A 17,246-nucleotide genomic window follows, 5' to 3' on the forward strand; every position below is an offset into this window, starting at 1 on the left:
TTCAAGATAACTCAAGAATGATCAACTTTGAAGGATATGCTTGTAATAAGAAAGGGCAGAGATGATTACATTTTGGGGTCATAAATTAAAGTTCGCAGAGGTCAGAAAAGGAATTTCGCAATACTTTGAACACAGATTAGCCTATTAAACTCAAATTTTCGGGTTAGGTTAATTGATGAAAAAAAGAATGATGACATTTTGGGGTATGAGGGAACAGATAGAATGACTACTCTAGCAAACATGGTGATGCTTTGAATTTGGCTGCCTTGGCGTATTCATACAAAATACTTATTATTATTCTTCTTAAATTTGTATTTACAAGTGTACTCTGTTTATATAAGAAATCAAGACAGGACAAATGTGTTTTTGTACTCCAAATTTGTGATGTTTAATTGTCTCTGGGCTAAGCGATACAACCACAAATATGCTGTGCAAAGAAAGCAAACATAATTTTGACAGTCATGAACGAGATCTGTGAGGAAGGACACTGCGAAATGAGTACTCATGCTAAAAAAAAAAAAAAAAAAAAAAAAAACAAGGACTAAAAAACTATGTGAATGAAATCAAATAACTCCTCAAATCCAAAATACTGATTCAATATATCATACAAAAGTGATAATACTGTTTTTTTTTCCTTTTAAAAACATTTAGTTTACCAACTCAACAAGAAGTAGGACATTTAACAAAATGTAATACTAGTGCAATCCTAGATCAGGGGTGTCCAAACTTTTAAAATCCCTCAAATATATAAATGTTGCATTTATTAATTTCAATATTTAAAAAATGGATTAAAATTGAAATTTTAAGAGCCGCACGTGGCTCTTTTCATGGATTAGTTTGTCTCTAAATTATCTTTAATAGATGTCCAATCAATTTGAAGTTCATTTGCTGCTACCCTCCCACTTCACATGGATTGGACATCTAGTGCAGTCAATGACTGCTAATGAGTTAAAAATTTAAAACTTCCTCTGGCCAAGATCCACCCTCCCACAAACTAAGAGTATCTCTAGTAGACGTCCTATTCGTTTGAAGTTGGAGGGATGGCAACGAGCTGTCAGACACTAAGTAAATAACAGTTGCTTTGACAATGATAAAACTTTTTAAAAACAGTTGAGAAATGAGCTAATTATGATCTAAATTTATTGACAATGCATTGGCATTGATGAGAACCTTGCCCCTACTGAAATGGCCGCCCTGACGCCATTTTGGTATGGACGATGAAAGGTGTTTTTCTGCCGTGAATTGAAATGAGTATATCACTATTGATGTCAATGAGTTAAAATAGAATCAAGTGTGTAACCGTATTTCTTTCGTCCCGTTCCGTCAGGGTACATGCATCACGGTTCGGTGCATGGAGTCAGGCGGCGAATACGTTTGTGTGGGGAAAAAAAACCCAAAAAAATCCATGTCGCAGTTAGTCCTCCTCCAATCCAGGGGGCGGTAGAGGTACTGCAGCTAAATGATCAACCGACATTACGGAAAAAAGAAGACAAACCAAAAAGTTATCATGGATCACTACTAGGAAAGTTGTGGCAAATTGACAGAGCGGGAAATATGAAATGCAGGATAACTAACACTTTTTGAAGAGTATTTTTTTTATATTTTAAAATCAGGAAATCCATTTATTGCTCTACCCCTAGCCTGAAGTCATTGAAACACTAAGTGAGTATTTATTTTTGCACTATTTCAAGAGATGCTTTTCATTCATTCCTTTTTTATTTTATTTAAGCCATTATAAAACATATCTTATGTGGGAGTGTATGTTCACTGGTAATTGTTTAAAATTAACTGTGTGTAATCCAACCTTGAAAATGGTAGTATTCTATTTTTATTAAAAAGTGAACAAGGTTGCCAGCTGGCGAGTGCTACCTGACTTAACTTACCTCGGTCGATCCCTACAAAAAAGGGTGTGTTGTCTATTTTTGCACATGAACTAAGAATTAAAGAATGTTAGAACAATAAAAGCACAAATTCACAATGTTTGATGCTTTCTTCTATTTGTTTAGCACTTTACCAATAGTTAGTTTTAAACAATAGAACAAACTTTAACTTTCAAATGCTGTGATAGCAACAGCCATTTTGTTTTTCCTGTTGTACCGAACCATGACTCGTGTGTACAGTTACACCCCTAAACAGCATGTATTTAAGCTTTCAGCAAAAATACGGCTTTACACGGTTAGTTGTTTGATTTTGGGGTGGCCCCTCCATTCTATTAAATCATTTAAAACAGCCCAATTCTACACTCTCCTATCTGGACGTACTGCGGATTTTAGACACCCCTGTTCCGGATGTACAAAATAACATCTGCGCGTAAGTGATTTTCTGAAAAAGTGCAAGCGTAAGCATTACATAAGACAGGCAAAAGCGAGTACATGCGTGATGTGAGGAAAACAATCATCTTGAAAGAAAAGAAATTTCATATATTGCTACTGTATATACTTGTCTGGAACAGATCAATTGCGAGGAAAGGGGGTGACTGTGTGAACCGACAGGTCCGAATGAGAAAAAAATAAGAACCTGGACAAGGAGAAGAGAGGAGCTGCTTGAAGTTGAAGCTTCCCGGAGTTGACTTAAGCTCACTCGTCATCGCTGATGTCAGATTGCTCCTGCACAGGGACATAAAGAAGATGCAAGGAGGTTTGAAAGGCTTTCTTGTCAATCCTCGGATGAACGTGCAATATGGTGGCCGTCTGTGTTCACCTCAAACGCCCTCTTGTATATTAAATCGCATGACACGGTGATAATACTCTGGGCTTGGCATTTTAGCTAGAAATGTGCAGTGGAATCCTGTAATGTACACTGAAAAAGGTGAACTATGTAACTATATGATTGTTTTCTAGAAAAGTCAGAGAATACAAACAAAGAAACTGTGGCGCTGTCATAAATCGTCGTGTTTCAAGCATGTCGTCGGCTGTAGAAATAAATGGCGAGTCAGATTTTACGTTGGATCTGGAAAAGATTGTGTGTCGAAGCGATTGTACTGTATGTCAAGGTACCATAAATTCTTCATTGAGTGAGTTTTCTCAAATCAACTCATGCTGCTTAGACCAGCACACGACACAATACAATGAGTTTTTTTTTTTTTTCTTATTAAAAACAAATATGCGATTGACTGAGGGCATGATGTTTGAAGCGCAAAGTATCGAGGGATCACTGTACTGTGTACACGTACAAAAAAAGACAATGCAGTACTATTAATTGACTAAAAAATATAAAGGGTATTAGGACCATTTTTGGGTCAACAATATTTCTAAATATTTAACCAATGATTAAAATAGTTGTCGATTACTTTGATAGCCAATTAATTGATTCACTGGAGCAGCCCTTATTGTGCATTGGTTGATTTAATCTTTAAAAAATGCCATTTCGTCAACACTCATTCACTTCTGTTGATGGCGGTTTCAGCATCAGTGGCACTGAAACCTGATCATTCACTAATATAGTATTTTTGCCCGAGGACGTCAAAGTGGAGTCAATATTTTCTAACAGCACTTTACACTGCAACCAATTATTGCTGTTCACAAACGTACACACTGGAGGAAACCAACTGTCAAAGAGGTTCTCGTGTCTATTAATCATTAATCAGCATACACTGCATGCGTCTCGGAGGCTCATCCTCATCACGTCACTTACAGATTTTGGCCGTGCGACAGCTTTGGTGACAATAGCTGTTGGCAACGAATGCGGATGTGAGCAAAACAACTGATCATTAGTGGATTCGGATTGGTGACACTGATCCAAAGAGTCGTTCCTATTCTATATTGCTGCATGATGTCTTTGTGACATGTCATTTCTACTTAATTATCTGCACTACGGCGATCCTTTGTATTGAGCACTTCTGCTATCTCTGAGGAAGGTCTCAAACTAATTCAATTTCTGGTATTGAAAATCCTAGGTCCCCCTCCTCGCCACTAAAATTCCCAAAGCTTAATTTTCAGTCGGATTAAGCGTTGTCGTCCGTGTTAACTTTAAAGTTGTGCACCATAGCAGCTCCGCATTTACCTGTCTGGACCTGTCTGGATGAAAAAAAAACTATGTGCTATACCGCTGTCACGATACAAACATTTTTAAATCGATGTTGATACTCAAAATAAATACGTGATACCATTTTCAATACTACGTAAATAAAAAAAAACTTATTATTATTTTTTTTTAACTGTTTCAATGTTTCACCATTGGTGGTCATTATTTTTGACAAAAAAAACTTCCCTAAATTAGCCCAGAATTAACAGAAATTGACCTAAAATGTACACAAAAATCATCAGAAGATCCTACCCCTCTGTCCGCTTCTGTCTCCTTCTTTCTCCCATCCCTGCTCCCCCCAGTTTTTCTTTTTTGTCGTAACAAAAAATTCCTGCACGCGATCTGTGCGTTGTGTCATATCCCTTCTATGTTGCATGATATACGTATGTTGTGTATATTTTAAACTTGACTTCTCTGTACTTTGTTAATTTGGCGGCGCAAAACGATTCGCAACGGCCCGATGCTTACCATCAAAAGCAATTTCGCTGTCATCTGTACTTGTACTGTATGTCAATGACCATTAAAGCTTTCCATTCCAACCCAAAACTCAACAGAAAGTGACCAGTAAATGTCCAGAAACTAGGGCTGTCCCAGATGATGATTTTTCTCCCGACAATGTTTTACAAATAATTTTTTGACTAATCTGGTGATTATTTTTTGGGGGTGACGATCCTTCATTCACAACAACATTTCTGGACACCGAAATTCTTTGGATGACCTGTGCATATGAAGAAGATGACAATAAAGCTGACTTTGACATCTCTTTTAAGCAAGCATCATGATGTGTAAACATGACTGTGGTTTCTCTCTGTCTATGCATTAAAGTAGAATAATGTGTTAGCACCGCTCAAGCAAGATAATTAAGAAACTATAGTCCTCAAAATGAATGCTCTGAATGCTCATCTTTCGGCTTACATTGCAGTCCTGGTCGTCGTCACTTTCGTCGTCGCTAACCACGGGTTTGGCCTTGGCTCTGCTCTGCCTCTTCTTGCCCCGCTCTGTGCTACCGCGGGCCTCCTTGTTCAGTTTGATCTTCACCCACACAGACTTGGCTGGAACCCAAAAATGAAATTGGGGTCGAGAGCTTGTCCACGTCAAAGCAAACAAGCAAGAATGTACGACAGGGGGTTAACATTTAGATTAATCTAATTTCATAATTAAGCCTGTCAGTTTGGATTTGTGTCCAAAATATGGTCTGCCATCATTTTAAAATCACTTGCTGTTACTGCTGTCATAAGGGTCACACTTGAGACAATTTTCGATAGTAATAAGTTATTTTATTAACTCTTCTTGCAATCAAGAGGCTCTTAAAACAAAATAAAATAAATGAGTTCATCATAAGTAGACGTCCAATCCATTTGAATTGGATCAGATGTTGAGCGCCATCAATTGCAACCAATGAGTTAGCAAGGAAAATATCCATTACTATCAAGAGTAGTGCAAAATCATATTTTCCCCATGACAACAAATTTTTGGTGACCTGCGGTCGTGCAAATACAAATAACTGGCTATCGATACTTTTGTAAACAAATATCGTATCTGGAGACAACATTTCAGCATTGATACTTCGACACGTTCTAAACAGGCATGAAAATGGGTCAGGGGTTAAAAAGGTGAGAAGGGTGTGGAGGAAATATGTTCCGGTACACTGTACAACCCAACAAAATATTGAGCTCTGTCGACCCACACTGTGTTTCAGCAGGGCCGTGCAGAGACCGGTGGAGGGGCGGGTGCTCGTAGATCAAAGGGGGCACATGAACAAGTATTTAATACACCTTAAAACAACATAACTTCAATTTTAACCAGCTTTAGATAATGATTGGCTGCAACTGTGACATACTTTAATTGGGAGGGGGCAACAGAGAATAGAAGTCAACACTGTCATCAACACTTTCTGGCTGTGACTCAGTCATTCTACCTCTTTTCTTCCTTCAACCTCTGCATCAAAACTTCCTTCCTTCAACTTTTTCATCTGAGAACAAACCACATCAGATGGTCACTGAGCCACCAACAGCACAGTTTTCTCAAAACTATTATTTCATTATTATCCATACTTAACAACTCTAGCACCTAATAATTAATAAAGCAATGGCATAAAATGTTACAGAAAAATAACATTGTAATTGTGTTTATAATTGTTTTTTATACCTGACTATCCTTGCAAACTTATTCTTACCAAGTGTGCTATTCACCCAGCTGATGAGGTATCCCCTGCCTTTAGCAGCTGTAATTGTGTTTATAATTATTTTTTATACCCGAGTATCCTTGCAAACTTCTTACCAAGTGTGCTATTCACCAAGCTGATGAGGTATCCACTGCCTTTAGCAGCTTCATCCCACTCTTTTTTTATCCCTCAATCTCCTTTCCTTAGAAGGCATATCTATATAATGAAATATAAATCTTAAAAAAAAAAAAAAAAATCAGACTCCCCGGTGGCTTTAATTTTTAAAGCTTACTTAATTTCTTTCTCTCTCAATAACTATGGAGGTGGATTTGTGTCTTTATTATTCAATCAAAAAAAAAAGTTGCTTCAATCAAAAACAAAGTTGCTTCATTCAAAATATGTATTTTTAATCCCAAAAAAGTAACTTCAATAAAAAATTAAAAAAAAATTGTTTTTGGTTGCAAAAATAAATTTGAGACAAAAAAAAAAACATTTGAAAACTATTTTTCTTGACTGAAACAACCTTTTCCATTGAGGTAATGTTTTTTTGTGTTTGGGCCACATTTTGGCTAGGACATTTGTGACTTTATTATTATTCAATCAAAAAAAAAAAAAAAAAAAAAAAAAAAAAAAAAAATCAATCATAGAAAAAGTTTGCACATGTGTCAATCATCGTTTAACAACGTGAGCAGCCTTAGAGGGTTTGAGTAGACTCACTATGAAGCGTTTCATAAAGCCTAGCATTTTCTTACTACTTTATTCTTGTTTAAAAATAATTTGGTGGGGCAGTAGCATGTTTAAAACTTATCATAATTCTTACATTTTGAAGTGCTTAAAAACCATTTATAAATGATACTTTGGGGGAAAAAAAGTGAAAAAACATGTCTTATATATGTATCTTTTTTCCCAATGTAAAATCTGAATAAATACATTGAACACGAACCAAAAAATTGAGGGGGGGGGGGGGGGGGGGCGCTACTTCACGGTTTTCACTTATTGCGGCGGGTTCTGGTCCCCATTAACTGCGAAAAATGAGGGATCACTGTATTTCTGAAAAGGTTTAAGAAGCAAGAATCATTCCCACCACTCGTCGGGCCGGTGTTGTGCCGACACCGGCCGTCAGCTCAAGTCCCAGCCGAAAATAACGCATCTCAGGTGGACGACGGGAGCGATGCGAAGTGCCCCTCTCCATCCGAGAGCATGCCGCTTAATTTGACTCAACAGTGCGTTTCTTCGTTTATATTACCGCTAAATAGACAAATTAACGGGAGCTATTTTTTCACGGGAGATTTGGCCAGCTCTGGCAGCGTTCAACGCAAGCTGCAACGAATGGCAGTAACTTTATTATATCGCAAAATATGAAAACAATTGAAACCATTACTCACTAAATACAGGCAAGAGTGTATACTGCGCTCTGGTCTGCCACGGTGTGGATAAGGCCTGCTTTTTGTTTTCGCAGCTTTGCAATGCAACCAAAGGCTCTCCAAGCACTCCATGTACACGTAAAGAGTGTGCGCGATTGGAATAATGGAACGCAGTTTGGTCCGATGATTGGTTCTCGTCAGCAAAGCATCTAGAAGGATTTGCTGACTGTCCAAATGTCACTTTTTTAAAGGACCGCTTTCTGAATTGCTCAGTTTACGTACTAAGTTAATCACATGATGATACTAATAATAATAATTAAATAAAATCTCCCGACCCCTCCCAAAAAGAATTTCTCCTCGGATCTACGCAATTCACGTAAATCACCCTTTTTTACTTCAAAACGGCGAATTTCGCCGAAAGGTGAGAGATTTTCATGCCTGCTGAAAACACTACTTGCTGTACGTGGTATTTCATTAGGGGGGCAACGGTTCAGTTAGCCCACGGTTCGGTTTGAACCTCGGTTTTGGGATCACGGTTTCGGTTCGGTTTCGGTTTGCGTTTTGCTTTTTAAAATTTTTTTTTTTAACTGCCTTTATTTTGCTTTTAAAAAAATGAAATAAACACTTAAAATGTAAACATTTTCGACTGTTAAAATGCCTCTTAGCTCTTTGGCAAGTGTAGTGACTGACTACTGAAATACACACACAGTAGTAGAAAAGTTACTTGGCAAAGTAACTGGTGATACCTTTCATGTTTTTTTTCCATTAAAAAAAAAAACAAACAAAAAAAAAACCCAAAACATAGTAACCTTTGCTATGTTTGGAGGTCATTTAATGTTGTGAATCAACCGTTAAAGTTGATAAAATTGCTCCCGTTTTTGCCTTAGTTCCCTTCTGTCTACTTTCGACGTGAAAATTTCAAAACTGTTTCATCCTTTAAAGATAGACTCAAGTCAAGATTTTGCCTATTTAGGAGTATTTTGGATAAAAAGTTGCTTAGGTTCGCTCGGAAGGTTTACTACAACAGAGCCTTTTACTGCTCTAAAATGGTGGCTGTTTACTAACGCTACCGTATGTCATTTCGCATGTAGTTCTATATGCATGAGATATCTAGGCGTAGATTGTATGATGTCGGCCACAGTCAGGAAATATTGGAGCCGCCTAGCATCGCGTTTGCTACAAACCAAACGCGTGACCAAATCCAAACGGATGAAAACAAAAACCCAATGCACGAAAAACGTGCAGATTTTGAACGTAACGTACGGTGTACACATTTAAAAATCAGTGCTCACTTGTACAAATAACGCAGAGACCGTACAACTTCACAGGTATGAATTATAGTGGACCGTCACAGTTAGGTAGTAGCACTCTGTAGCACGGGACGTCCAACTATCAGCGGTCAGGGCGAAACTATGTGCTTTCGCGAAATCATCTTCGATGGCTTTGCGTGCCATTTCATAAATGTCGGGGATTATGTTGTTGGCGAAATATGTCCGCGAGGGAACAATATAACGCGGGTCAAGCGTTGCAATTAAATTAACTAAGCCCGCATCTTCAACCACGGAATATGGTTGCATGTCTTTTGCAGTGCACATCCCCACTGCGTGGGTTATTTTCTTGTGTTTTTCTGACCTGATATTGTAAGGCTTTTGGAACGCCTCTTCTATAGACCCGTGTGTTTTCACTGGTGTCATCTTTCGGGTTGTCCTGCTCTGAGAAAGCGATGTCTGTGGGTGATGCCGGCTGAGGTGCCCAAGTGATGTTAGAAGTGTTGCCGTTAGCATAGGGAACAAGCGCTAAGCAATGCTTGCAAGTTGTTGTTTTTTTTTTCCCCCCGATATTTTCTCTCCGTCTACATTGTAGTCCACGGGGAAACTGAAATGTTGCCACACCGCAGATTTGAAAGAAGCCGGTGCCTCCTCAAAAATCGGTCTGTCGACTCCTCCGCTCGCCATAACTTTTTTTTGTTTTTTTTTCTTGTTTCACTTTCACCTCGCTCGTAAGCGAGAGAGGGCGTTACTCGGCTCCTATTACACAGGTGCTTGACAGCGATTGGACATTTACTCGCGGGGCGGGAATTTCTCCACAGCTGCGCTTCACGTCACACACAGGCACACAGAGTTTGACCAATTCATTCCACAAGCGTTCGGAATAAATTACTGTAATTGCAAAACCAAAAAGGCGCGGTTCGTAAAGGCGTATTGAACCGTACAGGGCGAACCGTACGGTTCGGTTTTGAACCGCAAACCGTTGCACTGCTATATTTCATAGCACTTTTAATTTTGGAGTACTGAGGTCAAAGGTCACAGATTTCAGCAAGGAAACTCAAGAACAAATGAAGGGATTATTATCAATCCTGCATGTTTAAAATATGAATCGGAGGAGGTGATTATATTTCAGAGTGATTAGGTCTAAGGTCATATACTTTAGGTCAAAAAAGAAAAACAAATGGAGTAGCCTCAAATTTGCAGGGCAGCTGATATCATGTATACATGAAGTGTCATATTTCAAAGGTAACAGTTTATTTTAGATATGTTATGTCTCTGATAGTTTTAATTTCTGTGTTTTTTTTTTCATTTCTTTTGAAATGATTAGTTTTAGTATTAGTTATTCAAATGATTCAATTATTATCGGGAGCAGGATCACCCCCCTAAATAAAATTTTCATGGATGCCATTAAGGCATTAATTATGGCATTAGTGTCTTTAATTTGAATACAATGACTTAGTTTGGTTAACACAATATTGTAAGAAAATGTTTTTTCAGTTACAGTTTTCTAGCATGTTAATCGTTTATATTAACTCACCCTCAGCGTCTGATTCTTCCTCCTCATCTTCTTCATCGTCCTCTTCGCTGTCATCCTCGCTCTCCTCGTCCTTGGCGATCTTCTGCCGGGCGCTCTTGAACACCGACTGTAGCACGATGGAGTCCTCGTATATCTTACGCCAGGGTGTGACAAGCACATTTTTAATTAAAAAACCCTGTAACCCAGCATTTGATTGTTATTGTTGTTACGTAAGCTCCATTTTGTCCAACCTGAGATCCCTCCAAGTTGAAGGTCTGCGCATTGTGACAGAGTTGCATCACGTCCTTCTCCAGGTCGCCCACGCTGCGGTATTTATGGCTCCTGACGCGATCCTGCCAAGCGAACGCGTGACAATTTTTTTTAGCTCGTAAAGCCCGGATCCTTGACGGGCGGAACCCTACCTTGATTTTCTTAAAGTCAACGGGTTTTCGGATCAGCTCGTAATATTCTGGAAGCTCCTTTTTGGACGGCAGCTGGACAAAGACCTCGCTCAGCTGTCTGCCAGCACTGACAAAAACAACAACAACAAAAAAAAAAAAAAACATCGCTATCACTGGCACTGAAACACGTTCATTGTATGTATGTATGTATCGATGTCAATGGCAGCGAATGAGTTGCCCTTTCGTGCCTCACCCGTCTTTGTAGTTGATGACAGTGTCGATGATGGTGTTCATCTGTTTGGTGAGTTTGGGAGGGTTGGGCGAGAGTTTCTCGGCTGGCGGGCGCCCTCGCCTCTTCTTGGCTTTGGCACCCCATTCCTCACGGCTTGCCGGTTCCTTGTCTTGTCGCCGCTTGCGTTTGCGCTTTTTCAGGCGGATCTCCTCCTCCATCTCCTCCAGGTTGCCGTCCTCGATGGCCTGACGTGCAAAAACACGAATTTTGGCTCAGAAACTCTAACTTAAAAACCCAAACCTTATGGTAACGTATTTTGTACCCGCAGCCACTGTTTCTCGGTCAATGCATCGCTGTAGTCCACGTCACGACGGCAACGGGAGCCTCGACCGAACATCTTCTCCTCTTCTTCCTCGTATGTCAGGCGCTCCACCTCGGCGTCATCCTTGATGATCCAGGAGGGCAGCTCGTCCTCCTCCATCAGGCGCGGCTTGCGCTTTGGGTTGCGGGCGTCCTCTCGGCGCCGATCCATGTCGAAGCGCTGCGATGGCAAGGCAGTGAGGATCGGCGGCACGTGGTGAAACGAGACGGTTTCTTACCATGTACATCTCGAATTCATCTTCGTTGCGGGCGATCATCTGGTTCAGGGTTTCGTCGTCTGGTACCTCGTTTTCTTCCTAAACATGAGAAAACATTTGTTTAATAACTTGCCTATGAAGGCGTTGCCGTTGACAGCGATAGATGTCAAATTCATTTAAATAAATTTGAATCAAGTATTATTAATGCAAGTTATACAATGTAAGATGGAGTATTAGGGCCAAATTAAGATAAAAATAGAACGACTACAAGAATAAAGTCGTACTATCGCTGCGAGATAAAAAGCCATATTATTATGTAGGGCTAATGTAGCTGAATAAGCCGCTACGCACTTTACGTACATGTATCTTGGCTGGGACCTACGAAGAAGCATTAGTATAGCAATAGTCTAGTCCAATTAATTTGAAGTGGAAGCCCTCTTGGTCAATTGGGGACAATGAGTTAATGCACAGTTAAAATAATTAACTGTGAGATTTATTGCGATTAATTGCGCTCTGTATCATTATGAAGTAGTATTTAGCACATTTTAAAAATTTACCGTCATATTAATGAAATAAAAATCTATAATAACTTTCAAAGATAGGAGTGTAATACACAATTAAAATTATTAACTGTGTTAATCATCATCTGAATTTACTTGCCCAGCCTTAATATAATAACATTCTTATCTATTTCTTCCTACAACACTGTGGTCCACTGGTGGGCTTCTCTACCAGGGGAAATCTTGAATAAGTACCTATACATAAATAAAAAGGTGAAGAGAACGTTGCACTTTTTTCAATGCTTCAAGTAATGAAGAAATAATTGAAAAACTTGCTACAAGACAGTTAATCCTTGGACTCAGTCAACATGTTATCAAATAATGACTTTTAGCTGCGAAACAGGCTGCCTTGCCAGCCACAGACCTCGTTCTGCTCCTCGTGCTCGAGGATGGCCTGCAGGAAGACGCGTCGCTCGTGGCTGGAGGATTTTTGGTCGAACATCCCGGCCTGGATGACCTTCTGGTCCACGTTGAGCTTGTACTTGGCGGCTGCCAGGATCTTCTCCTCCACGCTGTTGACGGTGCACAGGCGCAGCACACGCACTTCGTTCTGCTGCCCGATGCGATGCGCGCGATCCTGTGCTTGCAGGTCCTGCAAATGGGCAACCACGAGCGCCTTTTTTTAATTGCTGTTCTTGTGTGAACATGTGCATGAATGATGGTGAATGATATTTCAAATAAACAGAATGAAATTATTCATTCATTATTATTTCTATATTTGCTACAAGCTTTAGCTGTATACTAAAATTTGTATTTAGTATTTCATCATTCAATTTTTATTTATTTTTATTTATGTCATGTTCTATTTTTAAATTTTTATTTTCATAGTTTTTATTTTATTTTCTTTGAACCATTAAATCATTTAATGTATCTTTAAATGTTATTATTTCAGTATTTACGTCATCATTTATGTATTTATTCAAATTTGTATTTGTTATTTAAATTTTAGTTCATTCATTTCAACAATTATTTTTTATTTGTATGTATTTATTTTGATCAATTCAAATTTTTATTGAATTTTTTCTTTCAAATACAAGCATAACGACATAATTTAATGTCATTAAATATCTTATTTTAGTAGTTAATTAAACATTCGTGTATGTATTCAAATTTGTATTTTATCAATTTAGATTTTTGTGTTTAATTAATTTGTTTCATCTTATATTTATTATCAAAATGTTCAATACTTTTTACTCATTTCAATTTTTATTTTCTTTCAATCAATACATGCATAATTAAGTCATTTATTGTGTCATTAAATTTCTTATTATTTCAGTATCTAAGTCAAGGTTTCTATATAGATATATTCACATTTTAAATTTATTACTTAAATTTAGTTTATTTTCACTTTTTTGAAGCTTTTTTAATCATCATTTTTTTTATATATTTACTTGAAATTACATATATTTACTTGAAATTACATTGTAAACATATTTATTTCAATTTATATTTATTCAAACTTGACTATATATATTTAATTTTTTTCCATCTAAGGAAAAATTTAATTTTAGCACTCCCGGTCCTCTGCAGAAAATGTCAACAATTTCCGCAGCCATTTTTCCTTCCTCATTAACAACGATAAACGCCTGATCCATTTGCGATTGTTCGATTGCTGCCAGCCACTCCTGGTTCGAATGGATCGGATGACTATTGCACTGAATCATTGTCGGAACTGACCTGATGCGGGTTCCAATCGCTGTCAAAGATAATGACCGTGTCGGCGGCCTGCAGGTTGAGACCGAGGCCACCGGCCCTGGTGCTTAGAAGGAAGATAAAGTACTGTGATCCTGCCTCATTGAACTTCTTGAGCAGCAAAGCTCGGTCATCCGACTTGGTGGTCCCTGCAAGGTTTTTACAAACTCCCTTTTCTAAAATGTTCTGCCAAACTCTGCCATATTGTATGGGGAGATCTTACCATCTAGACGCAAATACTGGAAGTTGCGGTAACTGAAGTAGTCTTCCATGATGGTCATGAGCGAGGTCATCTGGCAGAAAAGAAGCACCCGGTGGTTGGTGGCCTGCAGCTTGGGCAGGATGCGATCCAGGAGCTCGAACTTCCCGGAGGCTCGGTACAGGTCAGGCCTGCGTCGAGGAAGTAAAAAGTATCACACCGAGCAACAAATTGGAAAGAAGTTGTTTTAGGTCTAACAGCTTTTTAGAATAAATTTTTGGATGCAGAATCCAAAACTGATCTCAGGTTTTGTCCTCCTTTCTCTTATTATTTTGTTTTTACTTGCACACAATCAGCCACATCTTTTATAAAAACTAACGACATATCTTTAAGGATTAACTGATTTTAAAAAATTCAACAACGTAAAAAACAAAAAGTAAAGCTTTTGTAGTTACATTTTGACACTGTTTGCAGTTCTTGGTACACCAACTAAACACGGAGGCAACTTTATTTAAAAAAAAAAACAAAAAAACAAAACATAACAACAACAACAACTAGAGACTCATGACAAATACGACACACCAATTGAGGTCAACTGCAACATTAAACACACATCACAAGGAAAATTACACATACTGAGGAACAACCCATTTGAGCGCCAAAGTCGCAAAATCGCTGAAAGACGTAATTTCTGCATTTTCTCAGTTTCGGGGCAAATCCGGGTCACTTCCTGTTGATTTTGGGGCATTACTGGAACCCAATGTTGGCAACTTACCCAGTGATGATGCCGTTCGGGTAGCCCAAATGCTCTGCAAATGATTCCTACGATGGAAAATTAAAAAGCCGATTTCAGTTTATCGTCTCGTTCCTAAATTAGCACAAACAACGGAACCCACCTCGATGTGTTGGAACATGTATGGGTGGTTGCAGATCTTTTTCAACTGCATGATGGTGTTCATCAAGGTTTTGGCGCCACCTTTGCCCTGAAACCCAAGACAATCCATGGTACCATACGATTCAAAAGCAATTAGCTAGTGGTGGCTTAGTGGCTGCACCAATTGAAATTTTCTTGCTGAGCACTTTCTAAAAAAAAATTCTAAAATAAATATTTGAAAAGAAAATATAGAAAAATTAAGTTGACAATTTAAAATTGATACATTTTTTGTTATTTTTGTGAATTTAAGATTTTCCAAGGCTTTAATTTTCTACATATTTTTTAAAAAATTATTATTATTTTTATGTACCATAGACTTCATAATGGTATTGACGGGACAGGGGGCGCGGGACCGATTAATGGGGGGGCTATCTCCATCAAAGCTGACTGAGTGGAAACACAAAGAGCTTTTTACATTCAAAATTTTTGTGAATAAATGCTTAAATCCCTGAATTTTTTATAGATATGGACGTAAAACAGTCTCGATTCTTGGTTAAAAGCAAAAAAACCGTGGAGGTAGAATTTATTTTAAGTAAATGTCGAATGTGTTGCTAGTCTTCAAGTCACACTGCGGTGCCGCCTTACCACAACAAAGCACTTTTTTACGTTTAAATTTTTGTGAATAAATGCTTAAATCCCTGAATTCTTTATAGATATGGACGTAAAACAGTCTCCGTTATTGGTTAAAAGAAAAAAAAACATGCAGGGAGCATTTGTTTCACGTACATATGTCAAAGAACGACGCCAAAATGCATGCGTTGTAAGAAAAATATAATAATTACAGACAATTAATTATAGACCATTCTTCTGGTTGATATGCGGTACAGCTTTCTTACTTTTTCAACTAAATCTGTCGTTACATATGCTGCGTACGTGTTTGTGAATAGCTAGATGTGGGCGGCCCCCTGCTTGAAGGGGAGGCGCAGTATGTGCCCTATGTGACCTGTCAATGCCATATGAAGTCTATGTATGTACTTATATATTCCCCCGATGCTGTTTGATGTATATATGTTAAATGTAAATTCATGCATCCATGAGTTAACATTAATTAATGAAAAAGTCTATAATTAGATTGCATTTTTGAATCGAATAACAGCCCTAATTTTTAGTGATCGGCCGATCACACAAAATATATGAGATCGGTCCATCGATAAACCTTTTGTTAGGATTAATTAGTAGTACCTTCTTGTCTTTCTCTGAGCCGTCAGTGAGGAGGATTCCCTTCTGCATATGCCGGTATAAAACCTTCTGTATGGCTGACATGTCGCATTTTATAACATACTCCACCTGAGCAAAGAGTGACAAGAAAACATGTCAAATCAGAAGTACCACTTGGTCATAAACACGTGAAACTTCTCCATTAAAATCCATTCAATTTAAACAAGGAGTCCACAATAATCCCTAGAAGTTGAAAGCAGATTATTACGGAGTCAGAACCCCAGTGCATTATGTTCAAAGCCACAATAAATTTTGCATAGACTTTCGAGCTTAAGGAAAAAGAAAATGGTTTTCAACCCGCTAAGCAGGTCTGTCAACCCAGAAAACACCAGATAATGAAATCTATTTTAAACTAAGTGTGAAAATAAGACTCTGGAAATACTTTGGTGTTAGAACCACATGTATGTTATATATGTTCTAGTGACTCAAAGGGAGATGTTGCATTTTAAAGACGGAAACAGATTATTTATAGTCAGATAACAAGACTAACATGAGCGTTAGATCGCACTGGCATGCGTAGTGCTATGTGATGTGGGGAGAAAAAAATACATAATGTGTCCTTTTATATCACCATATATACATACACACACACACACACATATATATATATATATATATATATATATATATATATATATATATATATATATACACATATATATAATTCATTTCATTTCAGGCACTTACATTCATCTTCACAAATACAGTTCTTTGCATTCAAGAAACGACAGAGAAAAAAACGAAAAAATGCCTGAAAGGGAGTGGGGCGAAAAAAAACTTAAATCCCACCCTGACTTCTCAATTATCATGCAAATAAATGAAATATTTTTCTGCAAGCTGTTTTTGTTTTAATTACATGGTAGACATTCTTCCCCGACACATAACTTCGAAAAGTGCCTTTCTTAACGTCGAAAAGTTTCTCCTTGAAGCCTGATGAAGCCTCCTTGTAGTTTGGTAAACTTTAAATCCTTGTAGTCTCCCGGCGACATGCGACCTGCCGAAATTATTTGGTGAAAAATGATATAGCAATTATGACAGCTTCTCCGCCACTTACCTAATTTTCTAATTGACATTGTTGTAACACTTGTAGCATAGAC

The 17,246-nt window shown here is 38.1% G+C and overlaps 1 protein-coding gene across 1 annotated transcript in view; it reads right to left on the reverse strand.

The window, feature by feature from the left end:
* Positions 1-552: 552 nt before the first annotated feature.
* The window catches only part of smarca2 (SWI/SNF related, matrix associated, actin dependent regulator of chromatin, subfamily a, member 2), a 65,763-nt gene continuing 49,069 nt past the window's right edge, over positions 553-17,246 (reverse strand). Inside the window, exons 21-34 of the mRNA XM_057831062.1 lie at positions 16,114-16,218; positions 14,894-14,980; positions 14,773-14,819; positions 14,022-14,188; positions 13,784-13,947; positions 12,471-12,698; positions 11,568-11,645; positions 11,291-11,509; positions 10,990-11,213; positions 10,758-10,863; positions 10,587-10,688; positions 10,357-10,489; positions 4,939-5,075; positions 553-2,606 (exon numbers count right to left, since the gene is read on the reverse strand). Coding sequence (XP_057687045.1) covers positions 2,577-2,606; positions 4,939-5,075; positions 10,357-10,489; positions 10,587-10,688; positions 10,758-10,863; positions 10,990-11,213; positions 11,291-11,509; positions 11,568-11,645; positions 12,471-12,698; positions 13,784-13,947; positions 14,022-14,188; positions 14,773-14,819; positions 14,894-14,980; positions 16,114-16,218 — 1,827 coding nt within the window. The 3' untranslated portion in view covers positions 553-2,576. The remainder of the gene's footprint in view (positions 2,607-4,938; positions 5,076-10,356; positions 10,490-10,586; positions 10,689-10,757; positions 10,864-10,989; positions 11,214-11,290; positions 11,510-11,567; positions 11,646-12,470; positions 12,699-13,783; positions 13,948-14,021; positions 14,189-14,772; positions 14,820-14,893; positions 14,981-16,113; positions 16,219-17,246) is intronic.

This window comes from Corythoichthys intestinalis, chromosome 3 (genome assembly GCF_030265065.1).
Source record: "Corythoichthys intestinalis isolate RoL2023-P3 chromosome 3, ASM3026506v1, whole genome shotgun sequence".
Taxonomy (NCBI): Eukaryota; Metazoa; Chordata; class Actinopteri; order Syngnathiformes; family Syngnathidae; genus Corythoichthys; species Corythoichthys intestinalis.